At 40.2% G+C, this 12,679-nt stretch overlaps 1 protein-coding gene across 3 annotated transcripts in view; it reads right to left on the bottom strand.

Moving 5' to 3' along the window:
• pcsk5b (proprotein convertase subtilisin/kexin type 5b) overlaps positions 1-12,679 on the bottom strand; it is a 61,086-nt gene that overhangs the window by 46,367 nt on the left and 2,040 nt on the right. For all 3 annotated transcript variants that reach the window (XM_026343887.1, XM_026343888.1, XM_026343886.1), the window contains exons 2-5: positions 9,683-9,787; positions 3,360-3,512; positions 1,782-1,925; positions 827-903 (exon numbers count right to left, since the gene is read on the bottom strand). In XM_026343887.1, coding sequence (XP_026199672.1) covers positions 827-903; positions 1,782-1,925; positions 3,360-3,512; positions 9,683-9,787 — 479 coding nt within the window. The remainder of the gene's footprint in view (positions 1-826; positions 904-1,781; positions 1,926-3,359; positions 3,513-9,682; positions 9,788-12,679) is intronic.

The following is a 12,679-nucleotide window of genomic DNA, read 5'->3' as shown; positions in this document are numbered from 1 at the left end:
CGTAGCTAAAGTTGATGCTGTGCCTCAGAAATCTAACGTTCTGTTTGCTTCTTGCCTTTTGGGCACCATGACCGGTCATCTCACGCAAACCTTTCACATCTATTCAGCCCCCACGAGAGGCACGACTGCTGCGTTTTGATTAAACTGAAACAGAGCTCCAGTTTCTAAATCCCACAGGAGAATTTGATGTACAAAGAGCAATATGAAAAGTCAACGAGGGCAAATCAGATGTGTGTATACACACACACAGAGTATAACATCATACTCAAGTATGAATCCAGCCTTAAAAGAAAACTAGCTCAATAAACTGCGCCCGTAGGCCTCATGTCTCTTTAAGACAATGCATTACCAGCAGGGACTGAGCCACTGCCAAGGCACTTGGGCTGCCGCAGCCAAACACACATACACACACACACCAAAAAAACTCACTTGCTGAGCCAAACTGGCACAAGATAAGTGCCTGGACAAAAGAGTGTCTTTTTTCCCCTCTTGCACACACACACACACACACACACACACACACAGAGTTACACACACTCACACACATATGCACATCAATTCTTCCAAACAGAAAAACCACAACCCACCCACAAATGTCACAATCAAACACACTAATGTAACTCACTGCACCCACAACAAGGTTAGGACTCAGCAAATACAAACATATTGAGACACAGAGCTTCTGGTAAAAATCAATCAGAAAAACACGTGTGGCTTAGTGTTACACCAAAAAAAGCCACATGGTAAGTACTACACAAATCCTACTGTAAGCCATTACAATTACATTCTTTTTCCTTACCAACTCTGGAATAGATATTTTTCTTACTTGTTCTCGTTGGTTGCGTCATATCGGGGCATGGGATCCACATCATTCCCGTTGACATCAAAGCTGGCTTGAGGGTCCTGGAGGAGACACGGAGGTGAAAAGCGGGCCCAGCACTATCAGTGTCTGTGTGTATGAGTGTAATAGACCAGACGAACAGGAAGAAGATTTTCTAAGCTATTCAAACTGTTCACGTTAGGACCACTCACAAAGGTTTTATAAATCGAATGCTATGAGAGCTAACTCAATCTGCCAGGCTGTTTGCCCTTTGGCATAAACAAATGCAGGCATTAAGAGTAGCTAATAACAGCAGCACTGGGGCTGTCGAACAGGTAGTGAATTATTTTATCTGCAGAGTTGATTCACGGTCTTACTTACTGCCCCAGGCCAAGAAGTTATTCTATCTGACCATGGTCTCAGACAAACATACCTCAGCATGCACATAAAATATGTAACCCCAAACAAATTAACATGTACACAAAGCATACCTGCATACCCACAGGTTTGAGAAAGCTTTCTTTGGAAATTAATTCCACAACACATCTGATCCAGACCACATCATTAGTCTTCTGTAACATAAATCTATTGCTTTTGGAATCGTGGTTTAACTATATGCCAAAAAACACAGCTATTTCCTAATTCAAAATGTAATTTCTGTTATTAATATTATCATAACCTTTTATTAAATATCTCACAATCTAACCACGTTTTCCCTCCAAAAAGATCATTACTGTCAATATATTTGTAAAGTGTAACCTCGTGACACTCATGACCTGTTAATCATGCGAAATAACACACACTCATAGATAAACGGTAAAGCAGTTGGAAGTGATTTACCTAAAACTCCCCAAGTCTCACAACATTGGCAGTTTACAAAGAATCCTTTCAACTTTAAACATGTGCGCACACAGATACACACACACGCAGCCGCCCCGCACGCACATACATACACACTCACGTAGTTCTGAAAGAGGTCTGGGTGGTTCCTCTCAATGCCATCATCTAGTATGGTCACCACCACATCTTTGCCCGTGTAGCCTCTCTTCCATGCCCCCATGATGTTCATGTCTGACTGGCAGTTATGGACGTCGTCATTACAGTGCTGGAGAGAGAGAAAGAGGCAGGGGGTGAGCCGAGCGAATGAGATAAAGGAGAACACACAAACCATCTGCATCTTGAAGATATACGTTTAAATGTACAGGAGTTTTAGAGTGTACTGGCATATTGACATTTTTTTCCAGCACCTAATTCACAAACATTGGAAATACAATCTCACATAAACAAGTGCAAATGAGTTAAAATTCAGACTGATGGAAAAATCTTAAGTTAAATATCAGCAAAAATAAACGAATAAATCAAAAACGTAATGACATTCAATCATAGACGTGAAATGTTAAACACCTTCATTTTTGTTCTATGTAAACTCTTACTCAGCTGGCTCTCAACCAGTCACAACTCATGTAAACACTTCTTACAAGAACACTGTTATTGTCGTACAGATGATCTATCTAGTTGTGTAATCGTGTGTCTGATTAAGCCGTGTGCTAGCAAACCTACATCCTGTACGGCAAGTGTCATTGTTCCAAAGGTTTATATCTGCTTGCACGTTAAAGTGACATTTAGATGCATTTCTTTTTTTACTTTACTTACTTATTTTTATAACAGTAATCTTACTATTGAAGAAGACGTGACAAGAGTCACTAAGATCTTCATTAAATGTGACAATTTGTACACAACTACAGTGTGATCACAGAATGAAAATCTAATCAATGCCTCAGTCTGTTAAGTAAGTTTTAATACTAATTTTAAATTCCATTCAAAATATTCAGAACAAAATTAAATATTACATTTTTTAAACACAGACTGTAAGCATTTTGTTTTTTCATTCCTCGAAAACAAACACACACCAAGTTCAGAGCGTTCAGTACTAAAGAAAAATGTTTAAACCTTTGGTCAAAGTATATAGAGTTATCTACAGTAAGTTAATAATTGACAGAGCTGAGGACACTTAACCACACACACACACATAAAGTATGTGAACACAAACACTTGAGATAAGCCTGCTAATCTGTGCAGTGTAAACCTGAAAGCAGTGAGTGTGTGCACTAACAGGTGCATACCAGAAATCATTTCACATAACAGGACATTTCTACCTGTGGACACCCTGTGACAAATACAAATAAATAAACACGTAATGTCTTTGTCCAATAATGGTCTGTTTTCAAATTGAGGCAGCAAAAGACAAAGATGTCATTACTGTGGCTTTTCCAAACTTTCATTCAGGAAAACACACAAACATGCCTCGGCTCTACTGACCCTGCAGTAATCAGGACCATGCCCTGACCTCAGATGACCCTAAACCCATAAACTGAATATATGCGGGAAAAGAAAAGTGTCTAGACCTCTGAGAAAAGCAGCAAAGTGTGGACTTGCAAAGTGATGAATATATATATATATATAATATAAAAATATTCTTATTTTGTACAGTAAGCACACAAACAGAGTGAAGTGTGGTACAAGTATACGTTGTACTCACAATGTACCACATACTGCTCCACTTGGCGTCGTTATAGAATATGTTGTTCTGGGCCGGGCTGCTGTAGGAGGGGCTTGACAGAGAAAGGGGAGGGGATGGTTTGTAATCCCTCTTGATCCTCCTCTTCACCACCTGCTGTTGTATCCACTCCACCTGAAACACACACACAAACAGAAGGTGGTACAACCCGAGGAGATATCAAACAATAACACATAGCAGACGAACAGTGGCAGGTTCCTATGTAATTAGGTGTTCTCACAAAGATATAGAGTATTTCCAGAGCACGGATGTGGCTGGTAAAAAGTCTCACCTGACAAATCAAGACAAAGCATTAAAAAGCACTAGAAGAGAACTGCATTTTTATTATGTGTGAGCTCAGTCAATGAAAGTACAGCCCATTAAGTAGACATGAAAACTAATGTTCACAAAGCATTACCAGAATCTTGTTAGTCTACACGGTTTTTGCAGTGTAGACTAATTTCTTTTCTTTTCTCTCAGTTCATTTCTCCTCGTCTGCAAAATGAACAGACTAACACGCACACATATGCACCAAAGACATAAATGTCTCTCAGGTAACATCAATCTCTCAAACGTTATGGGCTAGCTTCAAGGCTTAAGGCATTCCTTGGCAGGAATTTCTCTCCACTTTCAATGGAATTTTCCTATTTCAAAATCAGCATTGTTGGATCTGAAAAAGACAGTTGGACCCACTTGCTTGGCCCCTGTCAACTCTTTTTAAAACCCTGAAATCTCGTGTTTAGTCTAGCTGAAGTACTGTTAGAGGTTTTCATCTGTCTGTGTGCACTCTTCCCATGATGATCACCTGTAAACGTACAGACAAAGAAACTCCACTCAGATAATCAATAGAATAATTTTCCCGCTGAAAGAGCGCTGGATTTGTTGCTCCATTTACTAGACCCAGAAATCTGAGGCTTCACTAAACAATGACCAACTGCAGAGACGAAGCATTTCTTCACATCGATACATCCAGCAGGCAGAGAGAAGGCGAGACGAGAGAAACTGAAAAAAGAATAGCTGACATAATGACGGCAGAGTGATTATCTGGTCTCATGCACCGAAACAATCTTCCAGTCTCTCCGGAGAGTTGGAGTGTGAGGCAACGAGACAAGATAAGAAGAGAGGAGAGGCGATAAAGAGTTGAAGAGAACAAGTCCCAGGAGAGTGAATTTAAAAAAAGGCAGAGCTGGAAAGGGAGTGAAGTGAAAACAAATAGCGAGAAATACCAAAAACACCAAGTGAAGGGAGGATGATTAATTTTATAAAGAACATTGATTGAACAACTCAAATATGTAGCTTGTTAAAATTGGGAAGAAAAACTATTCTGCAGTTGGCTCAAGTGTGTCGACTTCCAGTTTAACAGAGCAAGATATGGAGGAAAATAATGGCAAAAGGCAAACCAGGCCATAGAGAGGCAAAGAGAGATAAAGAGTAAAAAAAAAAAAAAAAAAGATATTCTGCTTTAGCCTGATGCTCCACCGTCTGCTAAGGTCGCAGCTCATTTCACTCCAAGTTCTGTCAGAACCATCAGCTTCAAAACAACCGTTTACATGCGCCATTAGCCACAAAACAACACTGTCATCAGAAATCGTGCGTGAGTGTATCTGCAAAAAAAACACTGGTGTATCATTACAATTTGCATGCATTAGCATGGCATCGATGACCACAATCTCATTTTAGCAATGCAACTCTTAACTGCACTTGTTCGTAACTTGATCATTTTAGGGAGGTCAGGCGATGAATGCATCACTGCCTTTCACATCAGCACCAGTCCTCTCCCACAGCCATTAATTCTTCTACAGGCTGACATGAGTGAGCAAAGACTTTACAGATGGGAAAAGGAAAATGATTCTGCTGAAGCTAAATCCCAATTAGTGTGTGGTTCACTTTACTGACAAGCCCTAAGAATTTAAAGGATTTTCATTTTTTTACATTTTGCTGAACTGGTCTAATGAGCATGCAGATAAAACAAAGAGTCTGAAATGTCATGTTCTTCTGCAAGGATCTACCCTACGAAGTCGTAACAGATTCAGTAGCTCTGCAGCAGATACAAGTCAGGCAGAGAAAAAGTAAATAAATCCAGAAGTTTCAATGGAAATGTGAGGGATGTTGACAATATAACAACATTTAAACAGCTCTGTCTTTGGCCTCAGAAGGGCTGATCATTTCCTTCTATTGATTTTTCTAGCAACTGCTCTTTTCCAAAAAACAACAGTTGCACCGGGTCCAACTATGCGAAAGCAAAAGTACCTGCTAACTGAGGATGAGGGAAAACTCAGTGATTAACATTGTGTTACAGTTTTTATTTCTGCCACTTCTAGCCCAAAAATAATTCATTTCAGTCATTTTGTTCACTTTGCACCTTCGTGCTGCTACTGGTTCATTATTGGTAATCAACAACTTTTATCCAAACAAAGCTGATGCTGCTCTCTATTATTGCTTTTCCAACTTGACCATGTATCATTGCCTTTGTTTCAGTTCCAATTTGCTGCCAGGCTCTGAGGCATGATGACTGGATCTGCTCCATTGTTTCCAGTCCAGCTTGGAGAAGAGGAATGATCTACTAGCACCTGTACCTCTTCGTCGTCCTCCTTTCTTCTTTTCTCTACTCCAACTATCCCTCCTATCTCACTCTTTTACTTTTATCATCTCTCTTTCTCGTCTGCTCCTTTCTCACCGTCTCTCCTTCAATGCATTTCAGGTCTTCTGCTCCACAGATGCCCATTTCTCTCCAAGATTGCCTGTCTTTCCCTCTCATTCCCACTCTAAGCCCCTTCCTCCCGCGCTCTCTCTCTCTCATTCGCTTTCAGTGTAAGGGTTTGCAGGTGGCTCTTGCTGCCTTGGTCAGTAACCAGGGGAAACTGGGGAAGAGTTCACTTCAATAGAACAAATTGATCCACTTTTATTGCTGGTTTTCAGAAGCTGTTTACAATACGTTCTAGGCAAAAGACCTGAGAGCTGAGAATTAAAAGAGGGTTAAAGGCTAGTGTAGCAGAACAACCATAACAACCTTTGGACTAAGACGAGATTCTGTTCTTCTGCTTTCTTAAGAGCATATCAGAGCCTCAGCCCAAGCACAGCATACAGTCACATCTTTTCACAGACAGTTTGAGTCCCGTGGAGCTGTGCTGGCCAGCTGTAGGTGCTCATCTCAGGGCGTCAACTCTTAATGCTTCATCTGTTAATCGAATTCAAAGCAAAACAAATTCAGCACAAGCTGAATGTCGCACAACCATCCTGGCTTGATGGAAATCTTTACACTGGACTACTAGGAGTCTCATTATAGTTGCTATGGTAAAATATTTCCCTTGTGTGGAATGACTTCTAGAAGCCTGCAGCCCATAAATAACAAAAAACACTGAACTTTCATTTTGTCACCACTGCCATTTTGCATTTCAGAGTATCCTGGTGAGGATTCAGCTGCAGACCACACCTGGCTCTCAGTTTCCCTGCACATGTCTGGATAAATGATTCAAGTAAACAAGAGTCTCACTAAGTGAAACCGTCTGGAAACACCACGTTTTGGCAACACAACACCGTGAACAGACAGTCGCAGATGAATTCAGCATTTGTTTTTTTCTACTAAATCTCTGCAGAGACTTCAAAAGGACATTATAAAAGGAGAAACAAAGACTGTAGTACTGTAATTGTTGTTTACAGTAAACTCCAAATTGCTGGAAAAAGACTTCAAACAAAGCTGACTGAATACTCTTGAACTGATTTCACACCAAAAACTAATGACAGTGCAGAGCTACAACTAAAAAGTCTGTGGCTGTCCAAACTCTCTTGGCACTCCTAGTATGAATGAGTCATTGGTGTACATCAGCATAGCTGTGCAAGGTGCAAGCTGAGTGCTACCTAAACCATACAGAAAGCAGGATTGCATATGCTATTTTAATTGGTGCCACAGAACATTTTACATTTACTGACAGAAAGCTAAACACAAATTCCAAATGTGCTTTTAATTCGTGAAACATTACCATACCTAAAGATACCAAGTACTTGTTCAATAATTTCTTCTTATTGGAAATTGTAAAAGTCATTCATCAACCTGAAAAAATAAGTGGTTTGTGACCTAGGAGGCAAGTGACACTGCAGTTACGCGAATGCCATAAAGTGGTAATCTGTGCTGTGCTTTATCACTATGGTAACATGTGTGCCAATGAGTACTGTGGATGGCAGGGTGTGCCTTTCATGGCACCACTACACCCATCTGACTCACTCACACACAAACACACATGGCTGTCATTATTACAAAACCTGATTGCAAAACATCATTAGCAGTATGCCAGACTGCGCTGATGCCAAAATAGCCATCATGTTGATCCCACACCCACAGACAGGTCCAAAGATTACACTGAAAGGATAGCGGATCCGGGAAAAACACTGACGGCTCTTTCCTTTTCCTCCTCTCCGCTTTTCCTTTATTTGCTTTCTCTAATCTACCTTTCCACTCGTTGCTTCTTTCTTTAGCTCTTCCTCTCGTTCCGTTTGTTAAATTAGCTCATTTTCCTTATTCTCTCTTTTAACCTCTCCTCTCTGAACTAGTCTTCTAAAATCTCAGTCTGTCAGCCAGCTGGCATCAGGACACGAACCTTCCTCCATCATGGCGCAGCGTCAGGCCCAAGAGAGCAAGAGAACCAAAGACAGGCGGAGGGAGACAAGTACTTTGAAAGCAACAGTGAGAAAAGGTGGTATGAAGACAATCCTAGGAAGAGAAAAAGAATTACAGGTGAGGACAGGACAGCAGGTGGGCAAAACAAGACACAGAGAAAGGAAGGGAAACTGAAAAGAAACGATGAGATAGAAGACAGAATAAGAAACACACTTAACATGAATGCACAATATGTTTTATTAAAATGACTGAGTCACAATTCCCCTGGTTCTCAGTTTAACAAATTCCAGTCTTTAAAGTTCATTATTTCTCTCCTTTAAAGTGCACAGCAGTTTAGCTGCTGAAGTATTTTCACCTCAGTCAGACATACCTCCAAGGTAGCGTTTGAATATAATCCTTTTCCTGCCATATGTGGTGCCTCAAGAACACAACCTCTTCAAGCAATGTCTGACCCTCTAGCTTCACTGTTTTACTGGCACTACTGGCCTTAAATCCAGGAAATGCATACACTTGGTTCCAACACATCTTTTCATTTCTGCTGAGGTGAGGGAGTTCCTTGTGTCACCATCGCTGCCAACAATGGTGGCTACAGAAACTTTTTAATATGTAACATTTTGGTCTCTGTCTGATTTTATTAAAGTTTGCCTAGTGCATCTCTGTTGTGACTATCGCCGTTCTCCATCCCTTTGCTATTGCAACTCTCTCAGCTGTACTAGCCATCTACCTGACAAGCTGTACCCAGCATGCTGTCAAACAGTGTAATTTTGTGAATGTAAAACTCGTAGATGTATGAATTGTTGCGTGCCATGATTTTTTTGTGATAAAGAGAGTACGTTTTCAGTAATTAATTTCTATGAATTTATACCCACTGGATGGCTAGGTACAATCAACAGTAGTCCCCTCCTGATGCTCACTGCACAGCGCTCTGTAGAGCTTTCAGCTACCAAGTGAACCAGTATATCGCACTAGTCACTGCCTATAGTGCTTCTTAGTGTTTTTCTTACACTTCTTGTCAAATTCAGCTAAATTCTTCTCACATTCCTCTAACTGTCCATCCAATGTGTGTACACAAAAACCAGTCAAACTCCAGCCGTCTGTACATGGAGCTCTAAAGACAGATGCAGAGCCAGGACAAACACTGGCGTTTCCCCTTTACAGAGCCTGGACTGTATACAAACACTGCTATGGATATTCCGCTAAGTTGGTAGTTTCCAAATATATGCTGTCCTTGTGATTTTAGATACAGCAAAACGTCTAGTCATCTTTTCTGGGGCACCACCCTGTCCACCAAGTGGCCATGTGTACCTCTTCTCTCTCTCTGGTGGGGGGGAAGTAGATTCAACAGTATGTTGTTTGGTTTGTGCAACTCTTTTGGATTGAGGGATGTGATAAAACCAGCATTTAGAATTTGTCAGATGAACTTTTGACTTTTGCTTTCTGTATTTCTAAGCATATGTTTATAAAATGTTTTATAAAACAACATTGATTCGCAGATAGAACTGGCTCAGTTGTCATGGTGATAACAACTGAGCATAATGACAACTGAGTCTTCTCCAAGACAACAGCGCAAACTTTATCCCATTGACCACAAGCCATCCAAGAAAAGCTAGGATTGTATGCTAAGCTAAGATTATTTTGTTGAAATGTCCACTTTAAACATGCAATTCATAAAACAGTACAACAGACTTACCTTGGGCTCCATGGAGATGAAACTATGGCGACCACGGCTAGATAAAGTTGACCTCTTGATCGTCCGACTATGGAAGAAGTGATAGTGGTCTTTGAGATCTCCAATCTGTAAAAACGCATACACAGACACTTAAGAGACATGGCGCTATTCCCACTGTTGTGGGAATGTTTTGTTTCTTTTCTATGTATCCTAAATAGTTTTGTCGAGCTGTTAGAAACGGTTGGCAAAAACGACAAGTGATTATAAAAATAATAATAAAAAGAATCATAGACTGAAGTCAAAGAAAAAACACATAGTAATAGAGAAAACTAACAAAAATACATTTAGAAGTTAGACAAATGTGTTGTCACGTAAAAAAATAGACATGTCAGAGAAATGAAGAGGCTAGAGGATCCACAGACAATGATGACAGCAAGCTGCTGGACGGTGATTAATTTTAATAATTGATAAAGACCATGCAATCCCTCAGATGATCAAACTGTCATGGCTGCCAAGGCTCCTGTGGTGTGTCACTGATCCATGGCTGAGCTCCACCACCACACAGCCTATTAGATCAGCTTTCAGCTCAGTGCTCATGCACATACACATCTTTTCCAGCTTACAGACTGATAAAATGAGAAACAACAAAGTGCCAGCAGGCCTAATTGGATCGCCTTTCAGAAAAGATAAAACATTTGCTAAATGTACAACACATATCAGCATTGGTCCGTTAATTAGATTATAAAGCAGTATACATCATAATGAAATGTGCTACCATAAAAGGCAGCTACCACTTCAGATGATTTAAAAACAGGTCTCAACATATCGTGCTTCTACTCACGTTAATCTACCCAACATCTGCACTGCCATTAGCTGGCCACCCTCCCCTCTAGGACTGTCAGCACATAGGGAGCTATGGGAAAAGCCCTACACACAATATCCTTGAAAGCCATCAACAAAAATTACATCATTTTTACAATTTCAATGAAACACCTCTGACACCTCAGGTTGTAATTCTTCTCAGATTCTATGTGCATCCTAACCTAATTATATCCTCAACTCTAGTCTTCTGGCTCATGTTTCCATTGTCATGGCAGCATGTGATTAGGATTTGGACATACAGGCGTTATATTGTAAACTGAACTTTCAACTCTGAGGAAATAACTCACATAGTAAACCACCATTTCAGCATAACCTTGGGTTACTAGGAATATGTTGTAACAAATTGGGGAAGTGAAATCGCTTGCACCAATGTAATCGTAATGTCTTATTTCACCAGTTTGTTTAATTCATTCAACTGTTTAGGCTAAGGTGACATTTTTTCTTTTAAAATTGAATACAGGTCTGAGTTTTGTCTGATGCTATAGAGAGGGGATCTTTGTCTAGATTAAACAAGGACAAAGGGACAGAGACCTGATATAACACACACACACACAAACAAACACACACTACTGCAAAAAAAAGAAGAAGTGTGAATAAAATTATAACACAAGGACCTGCATGGTGCAGATAGTGCAGAATTATCACAGTTACATTGCTGAGGTCATCAAGGCTAATCGAGGCATCAGGGATAATATGCATTTAACTTATTTGTATTTGGATCTCAATTTAAATAGATATAGGCAAGGTGCTATTGAGAGTTTCTCTATTCCACTATGCAGCCTTATTTTGTATCACACTACAGAATAACATTCAGTAGCACAGCAAAGAGATGGTGCACAGCCAAGTGCAAGAGTCACCACTTCCAACAACAGATAACACAAATAACTATAAAAAAAAGTTAATATAAAAGTTTGAGGCCCTCAGTGAAGGTATGCTAGAGGGAGGAGTGTATTTGTTTGGCTGCTGAGATAAAACCTCAACAATCTTTTACCAGAATCAAGAACTGTGCCTTTAATCAACTAACCAAAAAGTAACCTATCAGAAATAAATGATGAGTACTGAAAAACACTAGATGATTAGCTTAAATAAAAACCAACGGCAGGACAAAATGCATTTATAAAAAAAACACAAATAAATGTCTTCATCCAATACTTTTTCAAGGTAAACCCTCCAATATCAACAACCTGTTGCCCTGTTGCCTTTGTGAACTGATGTAGTATCATTACAGTATCAAGGAATGCATATATTATCTTCTAACTTGATGCAACCACCTACTGTCCATGTCTAGCTTCAGATACACACCCTCCCTCTCAACAACTAGCAAAGTCGTCTCCCATCTTTTCAAAACACCAGTCTGAACAGATATCCACCTCTGGGCCCTTGTCAACTGATTTAGACTCAATGTGGACCAGTGTCTTAGTCTGGGAAGGGGGCTCCACGGTTAAGAGGATTACCCAGAATTCCCCAACGAGGTGCTCACTCACTCCATGCCAACTCTTTTCATCAATCCATCCATCCATCGTACCAGGTCATTCCCTCCTCCTCGTATCTCCAAATGTGTGATTATCTTTGTCTGTTTTCCTCTTTCCACCCTAGTAAAGAACACTATGCTGACCCTTTTCATGTTTTCTCTACCTTTTCTCTCTTTAGTAACTTTATTTTCCTGAATTAAAACCTCTTCTCATTTGGTAGTCATATCGCCAAATGATTTATCATCAACTGTCCGACCCTCATGAAAGTCCAAGCAAGTTTAATTGATTTGAAAATATGTAGTGTACAGACTTTCAATCTACATTAGTACCAAACTCTAAAAAGTTGCAGTAAACCATCTCATTTGATACGTTTGATTTCTTATAAACCAGTGCTGGCCCGATATGAGTTGGAAGGGGGTTGATGATGTTAAAGTTCACGTCAGGAAAGCAGAGTGTCCTGTTATTGCTCCCATGGGAGCGGCTTTCAGCTGACCCTAAAACCAGGAAGTGAAGTAAAACTCTTGTCTACGAGGTGTCAAAGTCCAATGAACGCTCCATATTGAGATGGAAATTAGGACGAATGGTGGGGGTTGAGGGTGACACTACACTGCAGAGGGGAATTCCTATGGGGGCTGGTATGGAAGGGGGGGCCTTCTACACATTA

This window comes from Anabas testudineus, chromosome 9, assembly GCF_900324465.2.
Source record: "Anabas testudineus chromosome 9, fAnaTes1.2, whole genome shotgun sequence".
Taxonomy (NCBI): domain Eukaryota; kingdom Metazoa; phylum Chordata; class Actinopteri; order Anabantiformes; family Anabantidae; genus Anabas; species Anabas testudineus.
The sequence above is the reverse complement of the archived record's forward strand: the minus strand, read 5'-3'. Positions and strand labels throughout refer to the sequence as shown.